The sequence below is a fragment of the Procambarus clarkii genome, chromosome 53 (genome assembly GCF_040958095.1).
Source record: "Procambarus clarkii isolate CNS0578487 chromosome 53, FALCON_Pclarkii_2.0, whole genome shotgun sequence".
In the NCBI taxonomy this organism is placed as follows: domain Eukaryota; kingdom Metazoa; phylum Arthropoda; class Malacostraca; order Decapoda; family Cambaridae; genus Procambarus; species Procambarus clarkii.
The window spans coordinates 10539129-10557313 of record NC_091202.1 but is presented as its reverse complement, the minus strand read 5'-3'; the positions used below and the strand labels follow the sequence as shown (position 1 = coordinate 10557313).

Sequence of the window (18185 nt, the reverse complement as noted above, 5' to 3'; positions counted from 1 at the left end):
TGGATGCCGAAACCGTCAGCAGTTTCAAAGTGTCATGTGACAAAGTGTACTGGTGTTACGAACCCGACTCCATCGTCGGAGTATGGAGTAGCAACGTCAACGCCATCTGTGAGTCTGCTCCCTAAACCCCTACTAAATGGACGATACCATCTGATGGTGGCAGTATGATACCTGCAAGAGACGCTAGATTCCTGCCTTGGTCAGCCCAAAGAGTCACTGTAGCTGACCTCTGGTGAGGCGGCGCCTAGAAATCAGCACTATCTATCGTGAGAGGAGGCGTATGTCAATGTCAGAGTCCGTAAGTGGCATGTCCTAGTTTCCCAAGTACTGGCCAGTTTACTGATGACATGTCTGTATCCACAGAGGCAACGTAGGGCTGCAGTGGTACAAAGACAGGCAATCTACCCAGGGCAGCCTATTTATCTCTCTACTCCATTCTGCTTTACGTGTGCAGTGAGCCGCCGCCGAAGAGGAACTGAGTAGTGTCTGCTGTCTGCCTGTGAAGTGGCAGTGACAGAATTCGGCGTATCCCGGGACTGGCTAGAGGAAGAGACGATTGACAGTGAGGTGCTACGGAGAAGTGTAACTAGCTAGTTGCAAGAAACTCCTGCCAGTGGTTCGCTACCCTAGTATTTGTTCGTGTAGAGGCCCAGCAGCGTGAGGCTGATGTTCTCTGCCAGCACCAGGCTGGAGAGTGATTGTGGGCGTTCACGAGGAGCACCTAGTGAGACTGTAGATAGGCTGGCCCTTGGCTAGGGTAGACTCGTTGGTGTTTCCCAGTACTGGTTGAGGACAGTACTGTGTGTTGAGGAAACACGGAAGTTGACAAGACTGCATTGAATGAGCATCGAGGAGCGCTTAGTGTCCTATGAGAGCGACACATATGTATATATCAGTGTAGTAATACTTCGTTTATGATTCTATTTAAGGTGATGGGAAAGTGATAATATGTGAATATATTGATACTTGATGAAGTGTCGTATTCCTTTCAACTCTCCCCTTGTGTTTTACTTGCATTACCAAGCTCACTCTTTGAAAGCCACTACCGACTTGGGGTCGGATACTAGTACTTTGGTTCCTCCAACAAAGAACCCGGTTGCGACCTATAGTGGCCGTAACAACTGGGAAGATGGGACACCATGAGTGTAGCTCTCATCCTGTAATTACACAATGTACACAGAAATGCCAAAAATGGCAAGGTCCCAAAAGTACTTAGCTGGAAAACAATGGAATCTTAACAGCAGAAAGGTGACAGGGAATTTTGAAGCAGTCATGTGGTTGTGACTGCATCAGTGTAAGAACTGAGGGTTCAGGCCCTTGGAGAGAGTGATCTCTTTCCCTCTCCCCCCCCCCCCCCAGCCCCCAAATGAGTGTGGAAGGTGAGGTGAATGAGCACATGCTAGTTTTGAGAGATTCAATAGTGTGTTTACATAATTGGGGAGTTTATTAACCCTCAAACCGCTAGGGCCCAAATGGAATTCACACCCACAGGCGCAACACAAAAAAAAAATCCAAAAAATTCTTTCGTCTTATAGAAGTGTTCATTTTTGTTCCCTGATAACGGAAAAAATAACAAAATAATCGTAGGTGGCATATTTTAGCCGCAATAGGGTAGGGAAGTGTGGCAAAAAAAGGGGTGTTGGCAGAGCCTTCGCCAGACGAGGTCTACTCCGCCCGAGCTGTCAGACGGCAGTTGCCACAAATATATTATTACCTAATTATTTCAATGTCTCTGATTTTTTCTTAGTTTTTTTTGCAGTAATATTATTCCATACAGTGAATTGTGGTATATTTATATTATAAAATGTGTGAACCATCGCTGTACTCAAAATTATGATGTGCATATTAGTGATTCAATTATTATGTTCATAAAACAATAAACAAATAGTTTTGCTGTTGTTACACTATATACACAGGTTATATATAAGTATCTGCATGTTTTGTACACCATAACGAACTACTAAGTTGGTCTTGTGAGTCAAAAAGCAACGAGGAGTGACCGCCAAACACCAGCGAGCCACTCACTGCCACTCCCTCCCTCAACACCACCTCACTCACCCTCATTCACCTCCCACAATACTGTTTTTGTATTTATTCACTATACACAGACGTTATATATACGTATTTACATGTTTTGTTCACCATAACTGTACATCTAAGCTTGTATGGTGAGTAAAGGCACAAAGACGTAGCTACTCACACAGTCAGCTGATCGGCGGCCGCCCTCAAAGCCAGACGCACTAATATCTGTCCTCCAATAATATTGTTTGTGGTGTTATTACGCTATATAGACACATTATATATAAGTATCTACCTGTTTTATTCACCATACCTGTACAAATAAGCTGGTATGGTGCCCAAAGACCATAGTGGCCATCAGTAGACAACATGCCAAGTCGTGCAGACGACGCTCCTCCCTCACCAAAATGGCGGCTCCCAACCTACTCCTCTCGCTGTTATCTCACACTATACACACGTTATATATAAGTATCTACATTTGTGTTCACCATAGCGAGCCACTAAGCTGGTATGGTGAGTGCAGTCAATAAATGGTGGCCACACACAGTCAGAAGACAACGCCACAACCCTCCCTCCACAGCCTTACTCCTCCCTCCATGGAGCACAGCGCTAAATATCACCACAATCCTGCTTTATCAGAATCCTGGTTAGTTTTATCATAATCAGGGGGCTTCAGTAATACTATCACTGCTAAATAATAGCAGTATCATTTATATTATGGTATTTGTAGGCGATGCTGTGGTCACAAGCTGAACAGCGGTGCTGTGAGCTCGTGCTGCATGAGCCAGCCTTGGTGGCTTGCTCAATACTGACACTGTAACACCCAAGAATGTTGGCCTGGATTTTTTTTCTAGGTGGCATCTGGCAACTATCGGTCGTGGCTGTACTATTGCTGCCCCTATCCCAGGCGGGGCGTTTAAATTATAGCGCTAGACACGAAATCATATATAAATGATGTGCGCGGTTTCGATTTTGTCACCGATATCATTTATATATGATATGCGCGGTTTGAGGGTTAAGCAGATTACAAGGTTTTAGTAATCAGAAAAGCTAAATAAACTCTTGGGGTAATCAAGCATACTTTTGACTATAAGAAAAAGAAGGTAATAGTTCGACTGTATAAATCTCTGGTGAACCTCCATTTGGATTACTGTATCCAAGCATGACGACCTCATTTTCAGAAAGACATAACTGCTAAGTCTGAGATGAGCCAAGTCATCTCCCGTGTCAGGAACGCTTGAAGGCTACAGGACTAACAACACTGCAAACCAGGCATGACAGGCCGAATATCATTGAAACTTAAAATACTGAACAAGTTAAAGAACGTCGATCCAAATATTTTCTTCAGAAGGTCATATGTAAAACAAACAAGGAGCAATGGTTTCAAGCTCAACAAGCCACAATGTAGGACTGAGAAAAGAAGATGCTTTTTCACCCAAAGAGTTATTAACCCATGCACCCACCTACCTGCCAAAGCTGCAACTGCCAAAACTGTGTTGAGTTATAAAATATACCTAGAAAAGAACATCAAGGAAAATGGGGGGACCTTTGACAAGCCAAAAATTACTAAATTTCTCCCAAATGTTGGTCACAGGGGTTATTGTTGTCTCTCCACTGTTTCTTCCTTGTTCCAGCTGTACGATCTTGCCTTCATTCAGAGCTTTATTTACCCTACATGTGGGTGCTGGCTTGGAATCTCTCATGTGAGGCTTTATGGGGCATAGAGATGAACCAGCATTGTGGATGCCTCGACAATTGCAGCAAGATGGCAAGAATATTTCTCCTTTTCAATCCTGACTACACTCTCGCGAGTCGCGCTTCTTTCCGCAGTACTGACATCTGGGGGTCAAACTGCCATTTCCAAGCCATATGTCCCCAATGAGAACACTTCATGCATAGTACGGGCGCCTCAATATATTTTGCCACTTTCCTGAACCCCAGTCCTTGCACAAAAATTCTTTCTGGAGCCTCACCCTTTAACAAGGCAACAATCTGGCTTTGTTTTTTTACCACATACAATGTTCCTCTTAGCACATCTTTCATTGTTAAGATGCAGAAATTCAGGAGCCATGTATGTTGCATACATAAAACTATAACCTTTGTGTAAATTATTTTTACTTCAAGAGTAACCTAAATAATATTCTTGAATCCATAAGTTGTTAGATGTTCCACTGCCTCTTCTGTACCAACTATTATGTAGGGCTGGCGAGTGCCTTCCTTAACCACTGCACTGTGCTACCCAACAGAGCATGGGGTATGGTGGTGTGCCACCCAACACCTGTAGGTTGGTAGATTAAAAAAAAAAAATTCCCAGCATGCCATAGGCCCTTCAATTTACGGGCTCACTATAGTCCATGCTACATGGACATTTTGTTCTGAGTAGCTAAATCTAAAACAACAACTCTCTTTCAAACACATCACTTGATAATGGTCCAGGATGAACTGTAACGTTGTAGTTTCTCCATCGTCTGATGCGTGGTTTAGTCATTATATCTTCAGCCATATTATTGCGACTCATTGTCTGCACATCTGTGTTTTACCTCTCTGATAGCATTTAAGGCCATGTGATAGTGGTCTAGCAACTGTACAAGCAGGAGCACCCTGTTTTGAACCCATGTTGTCCAGAATTATGTAGTTGTGATTCCATGTGATTTGTAATCTTATTTCTTAGTACTCTCTCAAAGATTTTTATTATGTGTGAAGTTAGATCTACTAGTCTATCATTTTTTGTATTAGCTTTAATTCCTCCTTTGTGAAGTGGCATGATCTCTGCTGTTTAATGTATGTCGGGGATAACACCGGTATCTAGGCTCCCTCTCCAAGAGATGTTTAGGGCCTGTAACAGTGTTTTGCACATCTTCATGAATATAGAATTTCAGGATCCCGGGCCTAGTACAGAGTAAATGGGCATGTGTTACGGACCCGAGTCCAGCGTCGGAGCACGGAGCAGCGACGACAACACCATCTGTGAGTCTGCTCCCGAAACCCACTCCAAATGGACGACGCCATCTAGTGGTGACAGGATAGGCCAGCAATAAGTGTTGGATTCCTGTCCTAGTCGACTCACGACGTAGCCGCTGCTGACCTCTAATGAGGTGGTGCTTAGACAGTGAACGCCATCTATGGAGTGAAGAGGTGGACGTTTCTGTCTAAGCTTGTGAGTGAAGCGTCCCAGCATTAATGACGTGTCTGATTGCAGAGTCGACCTGGGACTGCTGTGTTGGACGATGGGGCAGTCTACCCAAGGCAGCCAAGGTCTCTTCACGAGTCTGCTTTGAAGAAGCTGTGAGCCACCCCCGGACAAACTCTGTTGAGAGTGTAATAGCCTGCCTGAGGCGTGGCAGTGTCGGGAATCGCCTTATCCGGGGCTGGCTGGTGGAAGAGACTAGCCACTGTGGTGCTTAACGAGGAGAGTGATCAGCGGGTCACACGAGGCTCCTGCCTAGGGCTTGTAACCCTAGTATCAGTTGTGGAGTGTCCTGACAGTGAGGCTGACCGGTACCTGCCAGCTACAGGCTGGATTGTGGTTGAAGGCCATCACGACGGGGCACCCAGTGGGACTGTGATTTGGCTGGCCTGTGGCCAGGGTAGATTCGTCGTATAGTTATCGTGGATTCATCGTGAGCCACGGAAGCCGAGACCAGGGCTACCTAGAAGAAGCATCGCCGAGTGTTGAGCGTCTTCAGAGAGAGAGACCTCATTGTACATTGTGTAGTAATAATTCCCTTTTATGACTTTAAATTACGGTGGTGGGAATATATATATATATATATAAATTAGAATACTTGTCTTTAATGTACCTTCCTTGATAGCTTTGACTTGCATTACGGAACACACCCCTTGAAAGCCTCTACTAACTTGGGGCCGGATTTCCAAACTCTACTACCATCAGAGAAGAACCCGGTTGCGTCCCAGTAGGGCTGTAACAGCATGTTGTCTATAGCTACTTCAAAGTCCAGTGGGGTTAGGGTGACATCTAATGGTTCGATGTTGATGTCACATCCATGAAGAATTCCTTTGGATTATTGATCTTCAATGTGTTCAGGGGTCCACTGAAAACAAAATCGTACTGAAACCTCAGTATTTCACTCATTTCTTTGTTGTCATCTGTGAAAGTTCCATCACCATTGAGCAAGGGCCCAATGCTCAATGTAGTTTTGTTCTAGTTTTGTGCATAGGAGAAAAAGTATTTTGGAGTCCTCTCTTTTTCACTTATGGCATTTTGCTCTCTTTGCCTCTCCTGGATTTTATATAATTTTTGCATCTTGAGTGCGATCATTTTTATTTCCCTACATAGTCTTCCTTGTCGTTGTTGGAATAGAGTGGAGTGCTTGAAATATTCTGCTATTTGTTTTCTTCAACTATAGAGGGAATGCTGTTCTCATTCGTCCTTTTCTCATTTTCTTAGACATTTCCTTGGATATGTGCCTTACACATATTTCTAGTGCTGCTATGCTTATTTTCTCTAAGCACTAGTTTTAAATTTGCATTATCTAACTGTTCTTTCCAGCATATTTCTGTGAGGGCTTGATTTATTCGTTTCCAGTTATCAGTTTGTTGTTGAAAATGAACTTGCTGAATTCTCCTTCTCTTGGATTTGAGGCTGGCTGCAATATTCCACTGTTCATGAACTTCGATTTGGTTGTGATCTGAGTAACATGTATTTGTAATTATTAGGTTCCTAATCAGTTAACCATTGATTGCAAAAATAAGGTCTAAGGTATTTCCATTTTTAATTGGTTCTACTTTTTGCAACACGTTCTCGCACTTGCTTAGAGTCAATATTGGCTTATTTAATAAGTGCATATGTGACATACTAATTGACTGTGAATATTTTAGTTTACCTCAAAAAGCTTCATAGAAAACACTGACCTCACCTAACCTTCTTAGTATGTTAAGATAAGCATCTTATTGCTTCTTATTTACAATTATTACTTAACCTATCAATGGTATAGGTTAAGTAATAATTGTAATTAAGAAGCAATAAGATGCTTATCTTAACATACTAAGAAGGTTAGGTGAGGTCGGTGTTTTCTATGAAGCTTTTCAAGGTAAACTAAAATATTCACAATCAATTAATATGTCACATATGCACTTATTAAATAAGCCAATATTGAGTATAAGCAAGTGCGAGAACGGGTTGACTTTTTGCTGGTTTAAACCAAATCAGGAGCAACAAGCAATCAACAAGAAGCACAAGACCATTCAGAGATGCCCAAAGTGCAGCTAAAATCATTCCATCATAAAAGAGCGAGGGAACAGCAAAATGGCACAAAGCACCAAGAGAACATCTGGTGGCCAGGTACACCAGAACCCAAATCACAAGAGGCAGGACAGGAACGTGCAGGAGGCACAAAAGAAAACCACTGAGAGAGAGTGTCTCTCAAGATTCTCCCACAGCTGACTTGAATGGCTCACTGCAGTGCACAGTAATTACCTAAGTGTAGTTACAGGATGAGAGCTACGCTCGTGGTGTCCCGTCTTCCCAGCACTCTTTGTCATATAACGCTTTGAAACTACTGACGGTCTTGGCCTCCACCACCTTCTCACTTAACTTGTTCCAACCGTCTACCACTCTATTTGCGAAGGTGAATTTTCTTATATTTCTTCAGCATCTGTGTTTAGCTAGTTTAAATCTATGACCTCTTGTTCTTGAAGTGCCAGGTCTCAGGAAATCTTCCCTGTCGATTTTATCAATTCCTGTTACTATTTTGTACGTAGTGATCATATCACCTCTTTTTCTTCTGTCTTCTAGTTTTGGCATGTTTAATGCTTCTAACCTCTCCTCGTAGCTCTTGCCCTTCAGTTCTGGGAGCCACTTAGTAGCATGTCTTTGCACCTTTTTCACTTTGTTGATGTGCTTCTTAAGATATGGGCACCACACAACAGCTGCATATTCTAGCTTTGGCCTAACAAAAGTCATGAACAATTTCTTTAGTATATCGCCATCCATGTATTTAAATGCAATTCTGAAGTTAGAAAGCATAGCATAGGCTCCTTGCACAATATTCTTTATGTGGTCCTCAGGTGATAGTTTTCTATCTAGAACCACCCCTAGATCTCTTTCTTTATCAAAATTCTTTAAAGATTTCTCACATAATATATAGGTTGTGTGGGGTCTATGTTCTCCTATATTACAGTGCACTGATCTTCGTGCACAAGCCTATTTCTCTTAACTCTGGATAGTGACCTGGCATGTCGGGTATCTCCAGAATGCCCACTTAACCAGGAACACTTTTATAATACAGAGGCCACCGTATGTCCAGGCAGGAAGTAGATACAGGGAGTTAAGCATACTTGCCACCAAGGGTCAGTGGGTACATTGGCCGGTGCAGACCGTGAGAGAGGAGAGGGACGCCTGCGAGGCGACAGTGTGACCCTGAGGTCAACCTCAACCGGCGCGATGGAAGAATAACAGCTATGACGTGGTCGTGGCGTGTTCATGACGTCACTCCTGCTACTGCTCATTGAACGAGGTATCAACCACAGTTCTCACCTTCTCATACCTGTCACAGGTTATAGGTGAATCGACGGTGAATGCGTGTTTATCTGTGTGGTATCGCTGCATTTCACTAGTCTGTGAATGTGAGTTTCACATACAGTACACCACACATTTAGTTATTGTGTGATAATATTATTGTGCATGTTATTGCCTGTCCCAATGACAGTGTATTTGTGATTTATTGCATATCATCATTACCGAGTATCAGGTTGGAACTCTTGTGATCCCTTTGCATACCGGCAGTTAGGTTGCCGTGTTAATGATTGGTTGTCAATTGTGTTAAGTTAGGTGTTTCTCCATGAGTGGATACGAGTCATTTAGCCAGACGTCAAGAGTCTCGCTAATACCTGTACAACCATAGCTTTGCTGACGCCAATCTAAAGTAAATCAAGCACCCTGTGTATTAGTGGTTAAGTTAGTAAATAAACTACTGTTAAGCTTTATGCGGTGTTTCCGTTGAACCACTTCTGAATACTGCCAACATTACTCAAGCCTTCAGCTCTAGGTGTCTTCAACACCGAGTTGCCTATTATTCACTAAACTATAAATGTGATGAGGACCCTAGGAGTCCCTTAAAGTGTTAAATCATTGAGGAGATTCCAACGATCAACGTGGAGCAGGACCAGGTGAGGCTAGTCTGAGAAGAGACCCTCAAGGACTCTAACTCGACCTTGCTCCCAGGCCCTGTACGGTTGCTCTCGTATTTTCTATTCTGCTAATTCCGAAAGCTTCGTGAAGCATCTGCCACATGTACACTGGCGACGTACGCATTGCAGTCGTGAAAGCAAAAAAAGAAAACCCCCACAACCACACCGCCATGAAGGGACCCGAGAGGCAAGTACCTGCGGGGTGCCGACCTCAGTGGCCCTGTGCCTGCGGAACCATATCCAGGGAATGGGCAGGGGAATGTTTACACCCAACTAGAAACATACATGGAGGTGGGAAATAAAAAAAATCCTGTAGCCAAAGTTCCACTGTGGAATGCATAAGCAGCCACAGAGTCAAAAAGGGCCCAAAGGTCCCAAACCTGACTACCCGCAAGCCCCGGAAATAACTGTCAGGGGGTCCCAGGGCAGAGCCAAAGGTTCAACGCCCACCACCCAGGATAGAGAAGCGGAGTTCAAGAGAGGCTTCAAAGGAAGAAGGGCTGGCCTTAAATTGTGTCCATTGTGTCATTCATTTTTTTTTTTTTTACTGTAAGTGTAAAGACGCACACAGAAGCCTTGATAAGTCCAGTAGGCTCAACTGCCTCCAGGCCCATATCGTATGGGACAACCCCGGGAGCTGACCGAGCCACATATCGAACTAAAACCCCATCACCAACTTCAAAACCCTCAGATGTTTCAAGGCCGGAAGTAGGGGGAGAAATGAAAGAAAGGGCGATATTCGCCCTTTTGACAGTTGCCGCCCTTTCGGCGCCTACTCATTTTTTCAGAAAAGGATGAGAAGGCACTGACAGAATCATAGAAGAAAAACTTCCAATTCCATGACCCTAACTGGAGGCAGCTCCAGGGCATCCAATTAAGCACAAAACCCTGACCGCTGCCAACTGAACACCACAGATGCAAGTGGTCACTGTGTGAAAAGCCCAAACCTCAACAGGTGGGCCAGCAGGAGAGTAACATGAAGGGATCCAGTCGCTATGACTTAGGGTCGAAGGTGTCACCAACCCAAAAGGCAGCAAATGGAGGCAGACAGACCAAGTGTCACCACATGGCACAGACGACGCTCAACCCCAAAACTCACTCAAAGCAAGAGTGAGGAAGGTGTGAATACCACTAGGACTACGGAACCCGCAGGGGTTTTCCAGGCACTGGGAATGTTACTCCAGTAACACCTATAAAAATAGGCTCTCTTGATATCTGCTGCTAACAGAATGGGTAAGAGAAAACAGAGAGGAAAATAAATCTGTTGATAGGAACATAATGACAAAGAAATGAAAGATAAGGGACACCAGACCAAGAAGAATATGAGTAGGAAAGAGAGAATAGTAGGCCAACACAGCAACACAAGGCTGCGAAGGCCGACCTTGGCATGCCGATAAGGTCGCTGATAAAATTGCCTATTTTCCTAAGTCCACTTCATACTAAGTCTGCCCGAAACGCTGCGCGTACTAGTGGCTTTACAAGAATGTAAATACTGTACTATCCAATGTATTCTCACAAACCCAATGTACCTTCCTGTATATATATAAATAAAATAAAATAAAATAAAATAAAGTATGAACCACAGTGCGCCCCGCCAGCCAAAATTGCCCCAACCCGAGAAAAGACAAAGCCAAAGACCACTGACTCACCTAGGACGAGGGCCTCCATGAGTGAGAAAGAGGACCCCTAAAGGGGCAATACCTTAACATTCCATTCCATAACATAACATTCCAGGGTTACCTTCCAGAGAAGGTAACCCTGGCAGTGCCTAGGCAGCACTAAAGGTGTGGCCAGGGAAGACAGCCCTGTGCCCATGCAGTCCCAAGTGCTCATACATGGAGATGAGATCTGACTCTCACTGTACCAAAGTGGACAGGAACAGCTACAAGGGCAATACCCTACTTAGCTGACAAAATAAGACATTGGAGCAAGAGCGACAGGGAGAACACCACACACCTCTACCACCAGCAAAGAACTGAGGGTGGAGCAGCTGGCTAGCCTGGGCTGCCTCCCAACTCCCCCAAATGAAGGGGGGGGGGGGGTAGGTAGGGTGAACTAGTTTGCACTAAGTTCCTGAATTTTGGATTATTTGCTTTGTTGGGAAGTTCTTTTTGCAGTTTGGAGGCTTCAATCTCGTTTCTAAACAGCAGTGGTCTGCTTTATCTCTGTGACTTTCTGGGTGCCTTCCTCGGTGGCAGACACAAATAAATTCATAGAAATTTTATTACACACGCCACTGCTCCCTGCACCTCTCTAGACAGAGCCAGGTTCTGGCTTGTGGTCCCTGGTAGGCCTAAAAAACTCTGCAACTGATGGCACCTAGTAGTTTGGCATTATATCAGCATAGCAGCTTCAGGAAGCCACTAGGGGCTCCCCTCAGCAAATAGAAGAAAAGAGGGTAGTGAACAGGTGGGAGATCTCCAAGCAGGCTCCTGGAGAGAATCTAACATGAAAAGATAATAGGAATGATGAGCTTCATTTAAATTTGAAACCTCACCCACAGAAATGGTGAGCATTGGAATGGTAACAGCCAAGAGGGCTGAGGAAGAGGGAACGCCAGAAATGAGACTGAGATCTTCCCAAAACAGCCCAAACCTGCTGCACTGCAAAAGAGCAGAGGTGAACACTTTGGCCTACCACCACCAATTCCAGTGATAAAAGGGAAACCCGAATATGGAGCTGCCATGTCCCTACATCCCAAAACAGGGCAGAAGCCTATTTTCCTTTACATTGACCTCTGTAAAGGAAGAGACCCAGAGAAAGACATGAAAAAGTGGGCTACCTCCTTTCAATCAAGGAAAGTCCACCTGCAATGACAAAGTCAAGAAGCGGAAAATGAACCAAACTACCAAACTAAAAAAAAAAAAAAAAAAGACTAATGCCGAAGTATGGTCCCAGCTCCACATCAGGTACAGAAACCAATCCCACACCAAGAAATGATTGAAGAAAGACAGGTTCTCATATGTGAGGTTCTGTGCTCAATGATGCTCAACCATTAGTACTGTATGTGAACATTATAATACCTGTACTGAAAATAAAATAAACAATTATTTTATCAAATTTAATAAGTTACTTTAACCCTTAAAGTGTGCATCACGTCATATGACGTGCTGGACGTTGTTCCAGTCAACTGCGCATCACGTCATATGATGTGTTGGAGTACTACGCAAGATTTAAACAGCCCGCGGATACACGGGGTTCACCACACCTTCATCAGGGCTCTTGTAAACAGACGCCATTTTAAAAAAAAATCGTGGGCCAAACTCCCGGGTGTTATTGGCCTCAGTATTGAGTGAGCAACCAAGCCTGATGCACGCAGCATGAGCTAACAGCACTGCTGTTCAGCTTGTGACCACAGCATCGCCTAAAAATGCCAAATTATACTTGTTCATGCTATTATGTAGCGATGATATTATTACAGAAGACCCCTGACTGTAATAAAACTGACCAGGGTTCTGATAATAGCAGGATTGTGGTGATATTTAGCGCTGTGCGCCATGGAGGGAGGAGTAATGCTGTGGGAGGGAGGGTGGTGGCGATGTCTTTTGACTGTGTGTGGCCACCTTTTATTGACTGCACTCAGCATACCAGCTTAGTGGTTCGCTATGGTGAACACAAATGTAGATACTTATATATAACGTGTGTATAGAGGGTATAAACAGCAAGAGGTTTGGAGCAACCATTTTGGTGAGGGCGGTGGCGTCGTCTGCACGACGCCACCGTGCAGACGACAGTGTTGTTTACTGGTTACCACGATGGTCTTTGGGCACCATACCAGTTTATTTGTACAAGTATGGTGAATAAAACAGGTAGATATTTATATATAATGTGTGTATATAGCGTAATAACACCACACAGTATTGTTGGAGGAGAAATATTAGTGTGTCTGGCCTTGAGGGCAGCCGCCGATCAGCTGACTGTGTGAGTAGCCACATCTTTGTGCCTTTACTCACCATACAAGCTTAGATGTACAGTTATGGTGAACAAAACATGTAGATACTTATATATAACATCTGTATATAGTGAATTATAGCAAAAACATTATTGTGGGAGGAGAATGTTGGTGAGTCAGATGACTGGAGGGAGGGCGGGAGTGGCTGGCTGGTACACGGCGGTCACTCCTAGTTACTTTTTGATTCATAATAGCTACTTAGTGGTTCGTTATAGTGAACAAAACATGCAGATACTTATATATAACCTGTGCTTATAATGTAATAACCGACAAAGTATTTGTTCACTGATTGATGAACATAATTGAATCAACAATATGCACACCATATTTTTGAGTACAGCAATGATTCACTCATTTTATTATATAAATATATCAAACTACACACTATTGAATAATATTACAGCAAAAAAAGTATGAAAAATCAATCAGAGACATTGAAATAATTCGGTAATTATCTCTTTGTGGCAACTCCGGCCTGACAGCTTGCGAGCAACAGACCGCCTGGGACGCACGCTGAGTCAGTGCCTATAATTTGCCAGACTTCCCCGCCCTATAGCGGGCAATATATGCCACTTATGATTTTTTTATTATTTTTCCCGTGATCAGTGAACACAAATTAACAGGTTAGGAAGAAAAAATCATTTTTTTTTTTTCAAAATGACATGCGCCTGTGGGGATGACAGGATATTAAACCCCGAGCATGTTAAGGGTTAAACTAACTTTACCTTTCTATAACAAATTAATAATTTTAGATACTTAACCCATAATTGAGTAACTCTCACCTGTAGGTATGTGCTTCAGCACACAAGCACTTGATGTCTTGTTAACACTCTGTCCACCTGGTCCACTCCCTCTAACAAACCTTTCTTCCAGATCTTTCTCATTCAGAATTGGTACTCTTGATTTATCTATATTCTTATTGAGACTAAATGTGCTGGTATGTAGTCCATTCAATAGATATATATTTGTACGTGAAGATAGATATGGATTCACCATATGCATGTGAAAATACCTTTGAATAAAATAAATCGTTTCTTTATCATATACAGAACGTTTTCTATTGTACAAATTATTTTCCCTTGCAAAAATGCAGGGAGAGTAGATACTTGCATTTGCAGTTCTGGTTACATTTATATTATGTTGAAAATTTAAAAACTTTTGCCAACAATTTCTTAGGTGCCAGTTAAACACATGTTGAAGCCACATTTTTAACCCCTGAAAAGTAGAAAAAACCAGTGTTGAATGTAATGAAACACCATTTTGTAGGAGAGTCCCGGAGCCTTCCTGGAGCTTACTGGGCTGATATGTATGTATTAGACCGTGGCATCAGTCAATTCGATGGCATTCTAGCCTACCGGGGATCACGAGTCAAGACCTGGCCCCCTCAGAGAGGCACAAGGAGCAATGACCTATAGAAACCCCTATGTGGTTGGAAGCATTCTATGTCTGCCATCTACCGGGTCAGGCACCCAGAAAGGTAGGCATCCCAAAACAAACTACAGCTATCTTGAGGTTATCTCGAGATGATTTCAGGGCTTTTTTTTTAGTGTCCCCGCGGCCCGGTCCTCGACCAGGCCTCCACCCCCAGGAAGCAGCCCGTGACAGCTGACTAACACCCAGGTACCTAATTTACTGCTAGGTAACAGGGGCATAGGGTGAAAGAAACTCTGCCCGTTGTTTCTCGCCGGCGCCTGGGATCGAACCCAGGACCACAGGATCACAAGCCCGCGTGCTGTCCGCTCGGCCGACCGGCTCCCCCCCCCCCCAGCTGGCTAAAGATTGTGACTGAAAGCCGAATTAGCAAGCAGAACTCCCCAAACCAAAAACAAGCATGTCACTATCGCTGCTGTGCTGCTGTCTGCGCAGCTCCAATCTCCCTGGAAGGGGGAAGGGGAAGCCCCAGACCCCCAGCACCAGCTATCCAACCCCAGTTCAGAGGCTGAATGTCAAAAACGCGAAAAAATGCCGACCAGAAGGAGGGAGGGTTGCTAGGGAGCCTCTGGGACTCTCCCAAAAAATGGTGTTCCATTACATTAAATGCAGGTTTTCTGTGGAGAGCCCCTCTGACTCCCCAGAGTTACCTAACAAAAAACAAGAAAAAGAGGGACTTACCCGGGAGCCGGTTGCCACTTGCCCCTCAACTTGAAGTCGAGACAACTGGTTGCAACCTGCAACCCAAGGTTACACACGCCCGAGCAGGGCCAGGAACATTAACAAGGCACCATGCGGCCAGGACCCTGTTTGATCTCCAAAAACCCGGTGCCCGAATGTCAGCCCTGGACATGTTACGAAAAACAGCAACCAAAACCCACAAACTTACAAACGTCATGGGCACGGGGATAAACTGCAAGCTGGCTGGACCAAATGACCTTGTGGACGACCTGGGAGACCCCGTGCCCTGGAACAGGGAAGGAGGGAAACAGGGTCCACCCAAAGCGCATCCCCAACCACCGAGGCAGTGGCCCGTAAGTACAGTAACAGCAAAGAGCCGCAACCGGACACAAGACATGATGCACCCCCGGCCGAACCAAGCAAGTATCAACAACCCACGGACCCTTCCGGAAAGCAGCAATCTCATTCTTCACCAGAAAAAGGAGAAGGCTGCAAACTAACAAACCGACCACCAGGACTGAAAGAGCAGAAAACCTCTGCGCTGGAGGAGAGTATGAAGCTCCCTGACCCCCAGAGGTTAATGCCGACAAGAAAAGAGACTTAGAAAAATAATCTTGAACCGAAGGGTCCACCACAAACCGAGGAGAAGAGAGAAGAGAGCACACCCAATCTAATGCAGGACGGAGGTGAAACAACACACGAGATAGCTTGCAGAACAGAGTAGAAGTGACATCCACCCTGAATACAAGCAGAAGCGGCTCCGCCAGCGCCACACAATATGAGGCGACAGTATTTAGCATAAGATGACGGTCCTGAAACAGCCAAGAGAGAGGATAAAACAATCCGATCAAAAATCGAAGACAACCTACGAAGAGACAATAATTGATGAAATTATTGCCAGGAAACTACATATTGCTGCCGAGAAAAAACATGCAGGTGGGACACCACCAATGAAGCCACCTAATCACCATACTAGTGGTGATAAACCCACGTTAGAAAGACCAGATGCGAAGATCAGAGGAGAAGAATGAACCAGCCACGCACCGGACCGGACCAACCTGCTGACAGAGGCAGAGCCACGGAAAGAACCCTGGATCGGATTGGACCTCATGTTCAAAGAGTCGGTGTCAACTGTCCATTCCATGGACAGGGGAATGAACCGAGATAGACTGTCCGCTAGGGCGTTAGATACTCCCTGGGTATGAACCGCCCAGAGAGCCAAACCCCAAGAATCCAGCGACGAGTCACCCGAAGCGACCAGCTCCAAAGAGCCAAGAACCACATCGAACCCCCACGGTCTAGCAATGAACCACAAGGGAGCAGTTTGAATGGAGCTGGATCACTGATCCATGAGCGATGAGAACCCTCTGAAGCGAAAGCAAAACCACCGCAAACTCCCGACTGTGCTGTGAGCCTGACGGAAGGACAAATCCCACCGACCCTGCCCAGCCCGGTAAGTACTGGTCACAAAACCCCAGTAGAGATATAACGCATCCGTGAATACATTGAGCAAGGGCTTTGGTAGGCGCCACAGCACTGAACACCAAAAAACCCTTAGAGGAAGCCAGCCGACGCAAGGCCTCCCGGGGTCCAAGCCCAGCGATCATGAGGAAAAAGACATCCCTGAAGGAACCAGAACAGCTGCCAAAGTCAGAGCCGACCCGATGGGTAGACCACAACGGCAAAGTTTAGACTCCCGCACAGCTGCTCGAACAACCGACGAGTGACCCAGGTTCGTTCTAAAAACAGCCAAAGGCGGGACTGTAGCCGCAGCAACGCCGCTGGAGGGAGAGAAAAGGAAATGGTCTGAGAGTCCCACACAAGACCCAGCGAAGTCCGAACCTGAAAGGGAACTAAATGGGACTTCCTCAAGTTCACCAAGAACCCAAACCTAGCAAGCTGGGAAAGAACCAAATCCCTGGCGAGCAGACTCGAGGACCGGCTGGAGGCCCAAACCAGCCAGTCGTTGAGGTAGGCCAGAACCCGAACCGGGTAAGGCGTGTGAACCAGAACAGACGCAAATGAGCCACCATGACCTGGCTAAGGCATGTGAAAATGCGAGGAGCCAGATTCAAGCTGAATGGAAGGCAACGATAGCGGTAAGCATGATGCTCTACAACAAAACCGAGCCAGTCCCTGAACCCCGGATGAATCAGGTTGTGATAATATGCGACTCGGAGGTCCAGAGACACCATCCAAGTGTCCAGCTCCAAAAGAAGCCGAACCTGGGAAAGAGGGGTCATCCGAAAATAGGGGCAAAAGAATGTCCAGAATGAACCTCAGATCCGCACAGTCCCATTAGGGCACTGGAACAGGCGGAAAACCTACCTGAAGGACACTGGCATTTTGACCACGCCCAAGTGTACCTCCTCCAGCATGACCAAACAGTGCAGAAGAGGCTTGCCCTGCCAGCTTCAAACCCCCCCCCCCCCCCATCCCCGAAGGAGCAGCCACCCAACGCCACAGGAGGTCGGAAGAAATGACCTGAAACATGCATAAATCGTGAGACCAGGCTTGGGCAAACAGGGCGAGCCTCCCCCCCGAATCATGAAAGGGCCAACGACCCTTATGCAGGTAAAAATGTGCAAGACCGAAGCCAAATGCCCATGGGCACGCAAGTCCTCAGCCACCAAGGATGTCGAAAGGGCAGGAACATGCACATGAAGCTGTACTTGGCTGACATCGCGAGGAAGAACAGGGATGAACAAAGTACGCATTGAGGCGCTCAAACTCGCCCCCCCCCCCCCTCCAGGTAAACCTGAACCAGCGGAGTAGTCCCCCCCCCCACCTAAAGCGAGGATCTAACAGAACGCATACCACGCCCCCAATGAAAAAAAAATTGCAGTCTGCCAACCTGGAAGACTCTGGCACCTCGTAATGCACCTAGTAAGGAAAAGAGGAACCAAACTCAAATAAAGAAGAATCCATTATCAAGGCGAAATCCGGGTCTCAC

At 45.4% G+C, this 18185-nt stretch overlaps 1 protein-coding gene across 1 annotated transcript in view; it reads right to left on the bottom strand.

Annotated features, from left to right (window-relative positions):
* LOC123767097 (mitochondrial translation release factor in rescue) overlaps window positions 1-18185 on the bottom strand; it is a 98104-nt gene that overhangs the window by 23074 nt on the left and 56845 nt on the right. Inside the window, exon 2 of the mRNA XM_069304725.1 lies at window positions 13903-14335. Within this exon, the coding sequence (XP_069160826.1) occupies window positions 13903-14326 (424 nt within the window). The 5' untranslated portion in view covers window positions 14327-14335. The remainder of the gene's footprint in view (window positions 1-13902; window positions 14336-18185) is intronic.